The sequence below is a fragment of the Propithecus coquereli genome, unplaced genomic scaffold (genome assembly GCF_000956105.1).
Source record: "Propithecus coquereli isolate 6110/MARCELLA unplaced genomic scaffold, Pcoq_1.0 Scaffold65, whole genome shotgun sequence".
NCBI classification, from domain to species: domain Eukaryota; kingdom Metazoa; phylum Chordata; class Mammalia; order Primates; family Indriidae; genus Propithecus; species Propithecus coquereli.
The window spans coordinates 7,033,392-7,046,978 of record NW_012152507.1 but is presented as its reverse complement, the minus strand read 5'-3'; the positions used below and the strand labels follow the sequence as shown (position 1 = coordinate 7,046,978).

Below are 13,587 nucleotides of genomic sequence, written 5' to 3'. Positions count from 1 at the left end.
CCAACAGAGCCATGGGGTGGAAATATCAAGCTCCTTGCAAGAAAGCTGATATGAGACAGAAAAAAACCAGTACCATGATCTTAATGCAAGATGTCACAGTGACCCATGGAATCTCCTGCCTCCTCAAAGCTTATCCTGAAAGCTTACCAGGTTCACAGTCAGAATGAGATTAACAGCTGCGGCCCAACTATGCAAAGGTGGAAGAAGTGGCCAGGAAGCCAGCGTGTGGCTTTGTCCTACCGGGCACTATAAACACAGCAGGAACACTGACAGTTCAGATAATGCTCTCATAAATCCCACACCTAAGGAAGGCTGCCATGTCTATTAAAAAGAAATAAATAGAAGGAACAAAAAAAGTAAAATTAAAGAGAATAAAGTAAAGACAGAGATGAACTCAGAGAAGTCAGGGAGGATAATGGCTAAGATCATAATGCTTCCATCCTGCTTAGAAAGTACTGCAGAATCCAGAAATGCTAAGAAGCCCCATAATCTCCTGAAAATCCAAACAGGTAATCAGGTGAAGGCCACCTTTCAAATTCCCCATCACCCCTGGACGTTTCTTCTCACTGCCACACCCACACACACTTATAGGACACCCCACGGATGGCACATGTTATATTGCATTATGCCAAGATAGGCTCTAAAGATTTCTAGGAGGTTCTTCTTAAAGCAAACATGCTAAGAGGCAAGGAGAATGGGAGTATTTCAAGGAAGATCCGTGTTTGGATTTATCTGTTTATAACCAGAGAATGGGGGTACACAGAACCTCCCCAAGAGATACATTTCTGTACAATGAAAAATTACATTTCCTATTTCTTCTTAACTTTGTTTCCAAACCTACATGTGTCTTCTCTCTCCCGCCATATGTAATAAAAATCCATAGCATTCTCTTCCGTCTTCAGTCATGTAGGTCTCCTGTTTTTGTTTTTAACATTTATAAAAAGTGTTCTTACTAATCTGAAATCTTTATCATTTCAAATCATTCCTGATTTCTCATCCACAACCTTCTCGATCTTTCTTCTCCCTCTCTGCCACTTTCCTTGTTTGTCGATGTTCTGTTGTGAAGTTCCACAGGGATGGCGGCGTTAGATGAGAACTTCCATCATCTCTCCATCCGGGAACTCAGGCTTGTGCAGCAAGCTGCTGACGCGGCCTCTGTGATCAGGTGACTTCCCGTGGCCAGGAGAGTTCTCTGCCAGACAAAGAGGAAACATGAGCGGCCCATTCTTTAGGAGGGTTGTGGGCTTGACAAGCTCTCTCTATAACGGACCCATTTCAAACCCACCACTCACCCAGGATTCTCACAAGGCCAGATCATCTGGCCCACAGTGGGAAAACACAGAATGACTGGCCCAGGATTCAGACACAGACAAAAACCAGGATGGTGATTGAAGGGGATTAAGTGGGTGACGATGAAACTGGGCCTTTGTGTGGGAGCCCCTCACGCCCACTGTCCCTCTACTCAAAACTGCCACATGCGCACTCCGAGCCAGGCACGTCCTCTGCCTTACTTGGAAAAGTGCACCCTAAGAATTACATCTCTAAAAACTGACAACGCTGTATTTACTTGTCTGTTTTGAAGGGTGAAAATAAAAATCCCCCTTGGAGGAAACAGTTAACTTATGACCTGAATAGCCCTCACCTCCTCAAAAGAACTCCTGTAAAGGGCTGGCTCCGTGACTATGATCAGTCCAAGGCCAAGACTATTTTCCCCTGGACACTTCTGGACTCACTGCAAAGCTCACATCTCCCAAGCTGCCTTCTCTTAAATATTTTAAACAACTGATTAGTCTGGGCGCACGTGCTGTTCCACCGGTTAACGGACTCTGCAGTGAGGTCCACTTTCTCTTTCGATCAGGACGTCTTCCACCGAGGCCCGAATCCTTGGCAAGTCCGTGTCGTGAAGCCGCATCTGTGAGCCAGATGCCTGTGATGTCCGGTGTCTACTACCAGCTCCCAGACACACTGGAAGGCACTAATTCCCTGCCATCCCTCAGAGGGTCCATTTTCACCCCTTCTGGAAAAGGGTTAGTTATAAAGCATGCATTACCAGGGTAGACTCAAGTGATGTACTCATTTTAAATGGCAATAAACGAAGGGTGTCTATGCATGTTTAATTCCCATAATAAGAAAGAGCACACACAGCCCAAGTGCATTTGGATAACCATAATCATTAAACCTATAAAGTGAGAGCTAACCGGTGTTCCTATTCCCTCTGCAGCTCAACCAAACACCCCTCTCTCTTAGGCCGGGCAGATCCATCATTTCCAGGGGTGTAAAGGAGGTGGGGACCACATACCCAGTTTCTCCGCAGTCCCTTTGGCCGCTGGGTGTTTCAGGACAGGGCTGTTGGAAGGGGCCGTGCTCAGCCGGCCTCGGGTGGGGAGGGAGGCCACACTGGGCCAGAAGAGTTCCGCGCTTTTGTCCGTCTGTGTGCTGCTGTCCTTGCTGCCTGTCTTGGCGTGGGCACTGCTGGCCGCCATGGCGGAGGATGCAGGGGACAGTGCTGAGGCAGGTGGAGGTGGCAGCAGGGGTGCAGAGGCGTGCTCATGGTGTTCCTTCCCCAGCAGCAGCCCTGAGGGCAGAGGACAGCTTTTCAATGACATTCTTTTTTAAAAAAGCTAGTCTTAGAGACCATTTCCTTCTTGACTGAGGATTGCTTCATTCCCCAAGCATTTAATAAGCACTAATTACATGCCTGATAAAAATGACAAACAATGAGAGGATAAAAAAATGAAAGACCTAGTCCTCTCCCTGAAAAATCAGTTTGGTTCTTTTTTTTTTTTGGAGGGTGGAGAAGGTGTCAAGTCAACTGGCTGTAATACAATGCAATAAACTGTAGGATAAAATTATTCACAGGGTGGTATGAAAGAACAGAGAAGAGATGCCTCATAGCCAGAGCAGGAGGAGTGGAGAAGTTCCTGCAAGGCTTTCTAGAGACCATACTTGCTGTCCCTAACATGGCCCAGGAGGGCGGGCCTGCAGCAGTGGCTGTGTGCTTAAGCAAAACCAGAAGGCCTCCCTGGTTCTAGACATGTTCCCACTGGCCTGCTGCTCCTCTGAATAGTCCATAATTCCACCCCACTCTTGGTAATGAATAGAGGGTCTTCCACAGGCCCAGGGTCAAAGACAAATACGCTTCCTGGTAGGGGCACCTACTTGATTGTTTATATTAGCCCCTAAAAGAGATCTTTGCAGTGGAAATCTGTAGCCCCCAAGAAACAGGAAGCCACCTGGGCTCCTGGGAAAGGCCGCTTAGCCCTCTCCTTCCCTTCTTCCGCACGAGTAGCAAGGCTGGGGTAGAGAAGAGGGCGTGCCAGCTACGGAAAAGGACTACATGGTGTGCGGGCTGTCCATTTTCCTCCAAGCCTTCCTGCGAAGCCAGACAGGACAGTGGCTTTTTTATTTTTAAGTACAGCACACATTCAGGGAGGTGCTAGCGCTCCAGAATGCTAGCCTACAGAGAGGTGGTAAGCACAATCGAGTATTTGTTTGCTTATCTTGTTAGCTAGCCAGCAATTCATGAAGCATCCTCACCAGGGCTGTTTCAAGGTGCCCACTCATAACTCAGGGCAAGCTTCAGTTTGTCTAGAGCAGTGCTTCTTAAAATGCAACGTGCATACCAATTACTCAGCTACATTTTTAAAAGGAAGACATGATTCAGTGAGTTGAGCCTGGGGTTCTGCCTTTCTAACAAGCTCCCAGGTGAGGCCCATGTTGCCTGCCGGTCCAGGGACCACGCTGTGGGGAACAAAATCTTTGCCCAGGTGCTTCGCACATCATCTTACGTTATATTTCACAGCATTCTTCAGAGGTACGTCTTATCCTCCGTCTCACAGACAAGGAAACGGAGGCTCGGAGATTAACATCTCACAGCTAACAAGTAGCATAAATAGGTTTAAACGCAGCTGTGCCTGACTTGGAGTCCAACCTATGTTCTTTCCTCTTCATTATCCACCTGCTGAAACTCCAGAGTCTGGCAGGATGTCCTTCAGGGGGGTGACAGGTTGAATACACTGCTAGCCAGCCATCTCTCCTGGGACCCCCTGGGCGATCAGGAAGGTACACGCTGTTACCGCTACGTCCTGCCAGAGCCCGTCAGGCAGGATTCAGTGAGAACACAGGGGGAGCTGCACAGCGGCCCATGAATGTGCGCTGCTGCCCGGCTGCTCCCTGTTTGTGCCATGTGGACGCCAATTACTGTAGAGGAGGAGTACCAGCGCAGAGAACTCAGCAATCTGTCTCCAGACCACGGCCCTCAGGCTCCCAGGCCTGGTTTAGACATGCCGACTCCTGGGGGATACGGATGCAGACACCAGAGAGACGCCTGCCTGGCTGGATGTCGCAAATGGGCTTCTCCCAGGGAGGGTTCCATCGGAGCTGGGAAAATTTTAAACTCCTTAGCCAGGCCTATCTGAGCACTGCCTCCCTGCTCTCTAACTGGGCTGGGAGCTAAACTCCTCAGGATGGTCTTTGATGATCTCAGCTGCTGCCCACGCATGTCCTCTTTGAAGTGCGTTTCCTTTGAGGGCAGGGGCTGCTGAAGCCACCAGTGGAGGGACTTCAAACAGAGATTCCGGCTGGGAGCCTCTGATCCCCTCAGCTCTTTTGGGTTCATATGGAAGCTCTTATCCCCTTTGGCGCAAAGCAGGCAGGCTCCTCTGGGTTCCCGTGCTGAGGAAAACTGGCCCTCGGTTCCAGAGAAACAAAAACACACGCTGACCCGGGGAACTGCATCAAAGAGGGGCCGAGTGCAGGGGAAGGGTGCGGAGGACGTGTGTGTGGGAACGCTGCCTGCTTCCTCTCCAGCTCAGCCCGCCCAGCCCCAGGACGCCCACTCCTGGCTAAGACCACACTTGCAGACTGCACCTCAGAACTCTGCCTGTGTGACCAGCACAGCAAAACCCACCCCACCGTCCCTTCTGCTAGAGAGCACTTCTTCCAACACGCTCCCCTTTGTCTCATTTGGCCCCCATGGCCCACGGGGTACAGCCCACAGACATCGTCCTCCTTTCCCAGACACGGAAGCAGAGGTGGAGCCTGCATATAACTGGCCTGGGGCAGAGCCAAGTTCTGAGGCCTGATATCTCCAGGCTTTTCCATCAGACCATTTTGTGTTATAAGGGTCACCTCGACTTTCAACAATAATAGATGCTAATTAGGATGAGTCACCCCACAGCGAACAGTGACTGCAGTGGTGTAACCTTTAGAATTTACACAGCGTTTCCAATATCTCAGTGAATTCCCACAACCGAAGTGTGATGGACTTTCCTCTCCATTTTACAGATGAGGAAACCAAGAGGAGGACACACTCAGTGATATTTCTGTGTCCCACGAGTGGCAGAAAGGGTGTGTGGCCTTGCATTTCAGACACTAGTCTGATGGGGCGTGGGGCTCACCTATGCTCCCCTTCCAGGTCTTCTCGTCCTTTTTCTCTTCGGCCAACTGGCTGCTGGTAAGAGAGGTCTGGCGTGAGTGTGTCCCAGTGGCCGCCGCAATGGATGGGACAGAGCGGGCAGGCCGCAGGCTTGAGGTGTCTGTCTTCCCGGCATCTTTACGGGATCGCTGCTGAAGGACCTTGATCATGGCATCCTTCTCTATGATTTTGGCATGGAGATTTTTAATACTGTAAAACCAAACCAAACCAAACCAAACACTTAATAAAAATCCATTTGGTTAGAAAAGCTCAAAACATTTCTCCCGGGCTGACCCAGGACTTTATTGTTAAGTCAGAAGGTCAAGTGCCTTGCAAATCTTCGAACTTATAATCTTCAAATTGCCTAAGATGGATCTTTCATAGTACATCAAAGGGGTGCACCTTCTCTGGCACCTCAGGAGACTCTGGACTCCTGGGAGGTAGTTAGGATGACCGTGGCCATCTTCTAGGACTTGCAGGACCAAGGTGGCCCCAGGGACCACACTTAGAAGGTCTAGTATTAGGAGGGTGAAAGGGAAACAGGATGAGCTTTCAACTAAAGCCAATTTCTCTACTGTCTAAGAAAAAAATCAAAAAGATGAGCAGGTTCTCTGGAAGAAAATAATTCCTCCCCCACCCCACCTCCTATAGCCAAAAATGAGAACCTGAAAACACCTGAGTTCTTTTTGCAACTCTGACAGCAACTCACTGAGCCTGTCCATGGCTCAGTTACGCAGCCCTGTTTTCACATCTGCAAAACAAGAGGCTCAGGGCTCCCAGGGCTCCCAGGCCGTCAAGTGGTCAAGGAAGACAGGCTACTTTTATCACGTTAAAAAAGCCTGCTGGAAATCTTGTGCAGCCTATCAGAAGAGTGCATTAGCTAAGTACGTTCTTTATTTTTGGCTGGAATATATAAATCCTGGTTTAAAAACTCTGAACCTTGGAATATGATCTGTTTCTCCTTTCCAGCTCATAATGTCTGGAAGGTTGTAGAAACAGACACCAGAAATAACACGGGCATCTAAATTCTTCTGTCATAGACTCATCCTCCATCTTAAAACCTGCGTCCGACATGCGGTCTCCCCCAGAGACCTCTGGCAGCAGTCCTGTTGCCGAGTGGAGCCACTTGCTTAGCTTTGAGCCTTTCCCTTTTCTCCATGGCTGAGTGTGGGGAGGAGAGTTTTTGGAGACTTCAAGCTCACAGCCGTTCAGGGAGGACAGAGATGCAGTCCTCTCTGGAAGGGCTGGAGTGTGAGTGCAGACATGGGCCGGCGGGACCCCCTCAGGGCCTGGGGGCAAGCGACCACATGTGGCTGTCCCTTACGTGTACTCCATGTCCTGACACCTCCTGTTGGCTTGTGCCACCTCCTCCTCTTCCTGCCAGATGTGGGCCTCCAGCGAGCTCTCTCCGTAGCTGCCATTCCGAGAGTGGTTGATGATCGTGGTGTCCCTGGCAACATAGGACACACATTGGATCAAGGGAAGACTTCTTGCTTTGTTTCATCGCACACAGACTCAGAATGGAGAGGCTCGTGTTTGTGCTGGAACAGTCTGCTCTGCACCTCCTACTGGTTCCTAAAAGCCCCTCCCCATTTACCCAGCTCAGTTTTCAATCTCATCCGATGTTGATACTGAGAATGGTACCAATGCCCATGGAGAGGCAACCACAGGGCACAGGGCTAAAAATATCTCTCCACAGACTTCTTCACTTACATTTCCCCTCCTAGATCCTGGCCAATTCTCTTCCTAAACTTGATAGAATCCAGGTAGTATCTAAGGAAAACAAAATAAAATTCAAAAATCAAAGTCCCCTGCCCCTTCTACTGACAACATTGTGTATTAAGCTATGTAGCATGTTATGACTATGTCAACCAGGCACTTACAGATTTCATCTACTAACATATGAATACTATCATTATTAATATATTTGTTGATATTTCCTTGCTTGTACCTTTTCATACTTGTCCTATCTCACTTTTTTAATCAGAGTTAAAGTTTTATTTCTATTTATCACCCATCAAGCACCTATCTCAGTATTTTACAGTACAATGGGGGCTGAGCAAATACTTGAAACTGAGACTGGTCACTGGTCTCCCAGACAGCGAGGCTCCAATCCGAAGTCTTCCTTCACATTTATATTCTTGTTTCATGGGCCCCGCCTAGGATTCAGTTTAGTTCAGTGTAACAAACACGCTGGGTCCCAGGGCAGAAAGATGAAGACAACAGATATTCTGTCCTAGACAAGTTCAGTCAAGGTGGGTGCAGTGAGGGGAGGGGCAGATGTAGGTAAGGAGCAGGTTACCTGCAAGCAGCCGTCTGAGTTAATGCAACTGGTCAAAGATAGCTATTGCTGCCTCTGGTTTTGTCAATTTAATTACTCCTAACTAACAATGATTAGTAAAAATAAGATAACTGTGTCATGAATGAAATTAAGTATATTTAAGATGAAAGGCACAATAATTCCTCTGATTACGTGAGTACTAAATTAGTAAGACATGATGTAGCCAAATATTTTGCATCTCTTTAACTTCACATTCCAATGCTATAATCATACGGAAAACCTTAAAGTTCTTTTCTAGAACATCCCATGACAGCAAAAAAGAGGCCCTTCTTTCACCCCTTTTAACAACAGCTGTCATTCAATGGCCATTGATTTCACGCAGCCAATATTGGGTAGGACACATTTGATTCTCACAACTTGTGCAGTAGGTATTATTATCCTCAGCTTACAGATATTATCCTCACCTAACCACAGTTAGGTGACTTTTCCAGGAGCACCCAGTTAGTGAATGGTGGAAATGGATTCAAACCTAGACATTTACAACTCTAAAGTCCATGCCCTTACATGCCCTTAACCATCACTCTACACTCCTGGAGGTTTCATGTCTTTATGAAGGCCTCAAATGCATAAAGATAAAATAAACGCACAAGAGGGCATATGTGAGAACATGGCACAAAAAAGTGCAAACTGTGGCTGAAGATGTATCAAAAAAGCCAAATGATGTAGAAAGCAAGCAAAATGCTTTCAACATATTTATAAAATTATAAATTCACCCTATGGGGCACAAAAAATAATCAATACAGTAATTAGAGGCTAGAAACAGTTTCAACCAATTTGCTTCTGGAGAATGCACATGGAGCTGGAGACAAATTTAAAAATTCGTGTTTATACTGCCAAGTAAGGATGACATACACAATTAGATGAAAACAACTTAGCAAACACATAAAAATTTGAAAAATAATACACTGCTTTGAAATTCGTAAAAAGTTTTAAAAACCTTTCCCACACATAAAAAATTAGCTCAATCTCTAAACATTCTGATTAACAGCATCAAGTTGCATAAAGATGGCAAAACCAGCTGGTGTGCAAAAATTATTTTCTTTGTTTAAAAATCATTGCTTATAAATGTGAAGTATACATCTGTGGCTGAGAAGTCACAAAACTAATGGCTGGAAATAGTCATTTTTACCAGTTTATCTGCAGCCATTTAGCAGCTAGACAGTAAGAGCTCAAAATTCCAACCATTCTTAAAAATGCTTCATTTTCCTTTTTTCTCTTACTATCAACAGAAAAGCAATGCTGAAATTACAGAGGTTTTCTCTGAAAAGAACATTTAGACTGGAGCCAAACATCTGAGCTTCTCTGAACCTATTTCTCCCCCACCCCCAGACTGTGGGATGGGTAAAGAGAAAGGTGGTTTCCCATAGAATTAGTAGATGCTCAATAAATATACATGGAAGCAAAGAAGCAGAGAAAGGGAGGGATGATGGAAAGGGACCGCAGGCATCCATCCAGGATTCCAGAAAGGGTTGAGAAGGGGAACAACAGGACTGGGTAAACCCCATGGAACTCCTGTTCTCTGGGGTAAGAGCCATTTCCCAGTGCATGAAGGATGAAGAGCAAGGCTGGGTCTGGAATCGTGTGGGGGGGTGACTGTGTTTGGGGTCTGCCTGGTTCTACTCCCCCCACCCTCTCCTGTGCCCACCACAGAGTCTATGCTTCAGACCTGCCCATCCCGCTCTTCTGATCTTACATTCCAGGCCCATTCGTCCCCACAGGGCCTGGGAGCCCAAACAGATATCCAATCTGATAAACCAATGGAAGTTGAAACAACAATGACACATGGAGGCCCCTTTGTCATCCCACCAAGGTAACAAATTCACACTGCTGTTGGTGCTTTAGTGTCCTCAGCCAGAGGCATGTGGTTAGGTTCCCTGCTCTTAACCCACCCATAAGTATCATTTCCATTTCACATGGGAAGTAAGTGACACTCAGAAGGGCTTGTTCTGGATCACACACCCACAGCCAGTGACAGAGGGAGGAGCCTTGGGTGTAGGTGTCTTGCCTCCCTAAGCCGTGTTTTTCCCATTAAAATCACACGGAGAAAGGAAACTCCCAGGGCCATCATGGACAGCGATGCATTAGATCAGATCTGGCAAAGAAGGCCAAATGTCTCTGGAACTTTATGATGGTCTGTTCTCCTCTCCAGGATAGAGAGGTGATCTAGTTATTAGCTTAGAAAACAAAAAATTGAAAATAAAAACATTTCAGTTATGTAAAAAAAAAAATCAACCAATGTTCCAACGGGATCCCCATTACCACCCATACAGTGCAGGGACCGAACTGGAGGCTGCAACTTCCCTCCAACTCTCACCCCACGGCTCCAAAGCTTTGCCACAAAACATCCATCTCAAGCGTCTGTTCCTACGCCCGAAGTCTCGCTCAAATGACTACTGTGGCCTGTTTCCCCTCATAGCACAGACATGCATAAGGAATATGTGAGCACTAGAAAATGATTATAAAATGATTATTTTCCACTTGGTCTACAGGTCTTCCTAGGTGCAAGAGTGCTATGGCGCCCAGTGCAGGTGCCCGCATGGTGGCACTGCTTTCTGCAATTCCTAGAGCAACACCTGGGCATACTGCTGGTGGTTCTTTCCTATCTGAGTAATGAACCTGAGAGCCCACACATAGCTTATAATGCATTCCCTCTCCGTCCCAACAGGCCTTGTTGTATTCACTAAGGAAATAACTCTTCCCAAGGCCATGTGGCTTATTCTCCTCTTACTTCGTTCATGTCCTACCATCCCAAATGGTATAACTATAGCTCTTATTTATCAAGAAGTCCAATTTTCTGGTTGCTCCTTTGACATTTGAGAATATTACCTGACCCTAAATTTTGCACCTGAGCTGAGATCCAGCAGCAACCAAAGGTCAAGAGGAAACTACCTTGCTCATTCAGACAACAATATATTAATATTTTAAAAGAATGTGAGTTACTCTGCATTTTGAGCTACTTTTTTTTTTTTTTTTTTTGACACAGTCTCACTCCGTTGCCCAGGCTACAATGCCGTGGTGTCAGCCTAGCTCACAGCAACCTCAAACTCCTGGGCTCAAGCAATCCTTCTGCCTTAGCCTCTCGAGTAGCTGGGACTACAGGCATGTGCCACCATGCCTGGCTAATTTTTTCTATATATTTTTAGTTGTTGCGCACCACCACGGCCAGCTAATTTTTCTATTTTTAGTAGAGATGGGGTCTCACTCTTGCTCAGGCTGGTCTCGAACTCCTGAGCTCAAACGATCCGCCAGCCTCCGCCTCCCAGAGTGCTAGGATTACAGGCGTGAGCCACCGCACCCAGCCTTGGCCTACTTTTTAAGGGAAGAGTAACGCTGTGTACCTATAAAAAGAAAGTTAGGCAAAAGAGGTAAAAACTTCCACAACATCTTTTTTAACAATCACGCAGCATTGCACTGTATGGATGTACTTTAAATTGGACTTCCTTTTGTTGGACTCTGGGCTGTTTTAAATGTATTAGTATTTTCAACAACACTGAGACAAACATCCTCAGACATAAATCTTCAGGCACTTATATAATGATTTCCTTAAGATAAATGTCTAGAATTAGAATTTTAGAATCAAAGGGAAGGTACACATTACCAAATTCCCTTCAGAATTGCTGTATCACCTTGCTCTCTGACTAGCAATACAGCCATTGAAAAATCATTTGTAGCTGACCTCACTCCCCGGGGAGGCCTCTGGCCCTCTCTAGACACCCTGTTTGTTTTGTTTTGATTTCTTTTCCCACTGTGCCTTTATGACCACCAGGGTTCCGCCATCTCACCTCTCGGCTGCAGCTGTGGCCGCAGCATTCATGGCGAAGTGTCGAATGGTGCTTTCCTCCAGGTACTTCTGCTCCCACTTGGTCATGTCGGCCTCCAGGGCCAGGATCCGCTCCTCCTTCTCCCTCACCAGCTCCATGAGGGCCGGAGCGTTGTATTCCGGCACGCTGGCTGGCTGGCCATTTCCATGTTTCTAGGGGAGCAGAAATAGCATCTTGATGCTCAAAACTGCATCAACCCTGTCTGCACAGCTGCCCACACAGCACGCACATGGCCCCCCAACTCCTGTAGCATCCTCACGCCCTTGCTCCCTCTTCGCAAGGTATGCAACCCGAATGCAAGGGGTTCTAATACCATGCTACTTCACCTTCAAACTCCTCTATCACATTTAATTCTCATGGAGCTCTGCAAAACAGACACTTTTATGGATGAGAAACCAAGTTTCTGAGAGGTTAAAAGAATGGATCGATGTCTGTCAGCTAATCAGTAGTAGGGTCAGGGTTCAAACCCAGATTGGCCTGGCTCCACAGCTCAAGGCGTTTGTATGACAAGAAGAGGCTTGTCCAGTGTCTTGCAGTTAATTTATACCTAAAGCAAGAACAGGAATTAAGTCTTGGCCTCCTGGTCTAAGATACTTTCTTCAGAATTCAAGGAAGTGATTCCAGTTGTTTATTTCCCCTGGGGCTGGGGGAAAAAATGGAAAGGCAAAAGAAGTGGGAGATGCCCTAACTTGCACGCTCCTTAGGTGCAAGTCTGGGAAAGGAGGTATTAATACCCACCACACTTGAAAGCAGAGGGCATCTAATGCAAGGCAAGCTCACTTTTCAGCCCTTTTCATCAGTAAGAGAAAAAAAGCGGCTGTTATCTGGATTGCTCACAAACTGAGATATTCACACTTCAGGGTTTTCCTTTAACTCAGGGACACTAATTCCTCTAAAGAGCATGGCGTAGAGGACGATGGGGTTTTGAGGGGGTTCTGACTTCAGACCAGCAGCGGAGACAGGTCATGCTGGGGTCTCAGGGCCAGGGGCCCAGTCCTAGCATGACAGGCTCCTTCGCACCTGAGGGGAGAATGATTTCATCCTAGTTATTCTATGTCCCCTGGATGCACATTCCCCTCTTGTTTTCCAGTGACTGCAAATTTAAAAGGCAGAGCTGGGTGCAAGGTGAGAGGTCTGTAAATGCTATACCCAGAACCACATAATGCCCTAGATTAAGGAAAGGATTGAGGAATTATGCACAGCAACAACTGGGCATTTGAGCTGCACTAATGGAATCTAGTCCTACCAGAGAGAACAACAGGCATAGGCCTGTTGTAAACCATATGTTTCTATTCAATTTTTTATAGCTACAAATATAAATTATTCTAGCAAATGGAAGCTTGCCAGTGACCAACATTTAAGTAAGAACACAGTATAAAGCACTTGCTTGTCCTCACCTGACCTATACAGGAAGTCACTGACCCCATCTGGCCAGGCACCCGAACTCAGGCGAGAGGACAAATGAACCGGTCCACCGAGATGAAAAGCTCCCCTATTTTTAGAAACTTTCCCAGAAAAAGCTCCCACGGCCTCACTAAGCTGCCATCTATGCTTGTCAATTTCTATCTAAATCCCTTCTGTTACCATCTCAGCTGGCTTATTTTTGCAGAATCCTCTTGACCTCACATGAGATCATGACAACTCTTCACAGCTTCCTTAATTCAGGTCATTAAGAGTTATTTAAACAAACGCACGAATGTCAGCATTCAAGGGTACAGAGGCAGCATGGTCTAATGGGTAAGTGTTAGACCAGAAAAACAAATTGAGGGGCAGATGGGCAGTTTCTGCCAGTATTTACCGAGCTTGTACCATGTGCCGGGATGCAACAGTGAGCAAAACAGGTAACATCTCTGCACTCAGTGTGTTCACGTGGGAGGAGTGTCCTAATCAGCTACATGGCTGGCCCCTTAACTTCCCTGTGCCTCAGTTTCCTTTTCAAGAACATTGTTCAAGAACCTTCTCTCTTCTGTTTTACAGGACTACTGTGGAAGTAAGATGTGAAAATTACT

General features: G+C 46.7%; 1 protein-coding gene across 2 annotated transcripts in view; it reads right to left on the bottom strand.

Annotated features, from left to right (window-relative positions):
- Positions 1-695: 695 nt before the first annotated feature.
- AMOTL1 (angiomotin like 1) overlaps positions 696-13,587 on the bottom strand; it is a 93,872-nt gene continuing 80,980 nt past the window's right edge. Inside the window, exons 9-14 of one of the 2 annotated variants that reach the window (XM_012660076.1) lie at positions 11,540-11,730; positions 7,130-7,189; positions 6,741-6,866; positions 5,400-5,626; positions 2,300-2,575; positions 696-1,192 (exon numbers count right to left, since the gene is read on the bottom strand). In XM_012660076.1, the coding sequence (XP_012515530.1) occupies positions 1,086-1,192; positions 2,300-2,575; positions 5,400-5,626; positions 6,741-6,866; positions 7,130-7,189; positions 11,540-11,730 (987 nt within the window). In that variant the 3' untranslated portion in view covers positions 696-1,085. The remainder of the gene's footprint in view (positions 1,193-2,299; positions 2,576-5,399; positions 5,627-6,740; positions 6,867-7,129; positions 7,190-11,539; positions 11,731-13,587) is intronic. The other variant, XM_012660078.1, reaches the window with a different exon arrangement.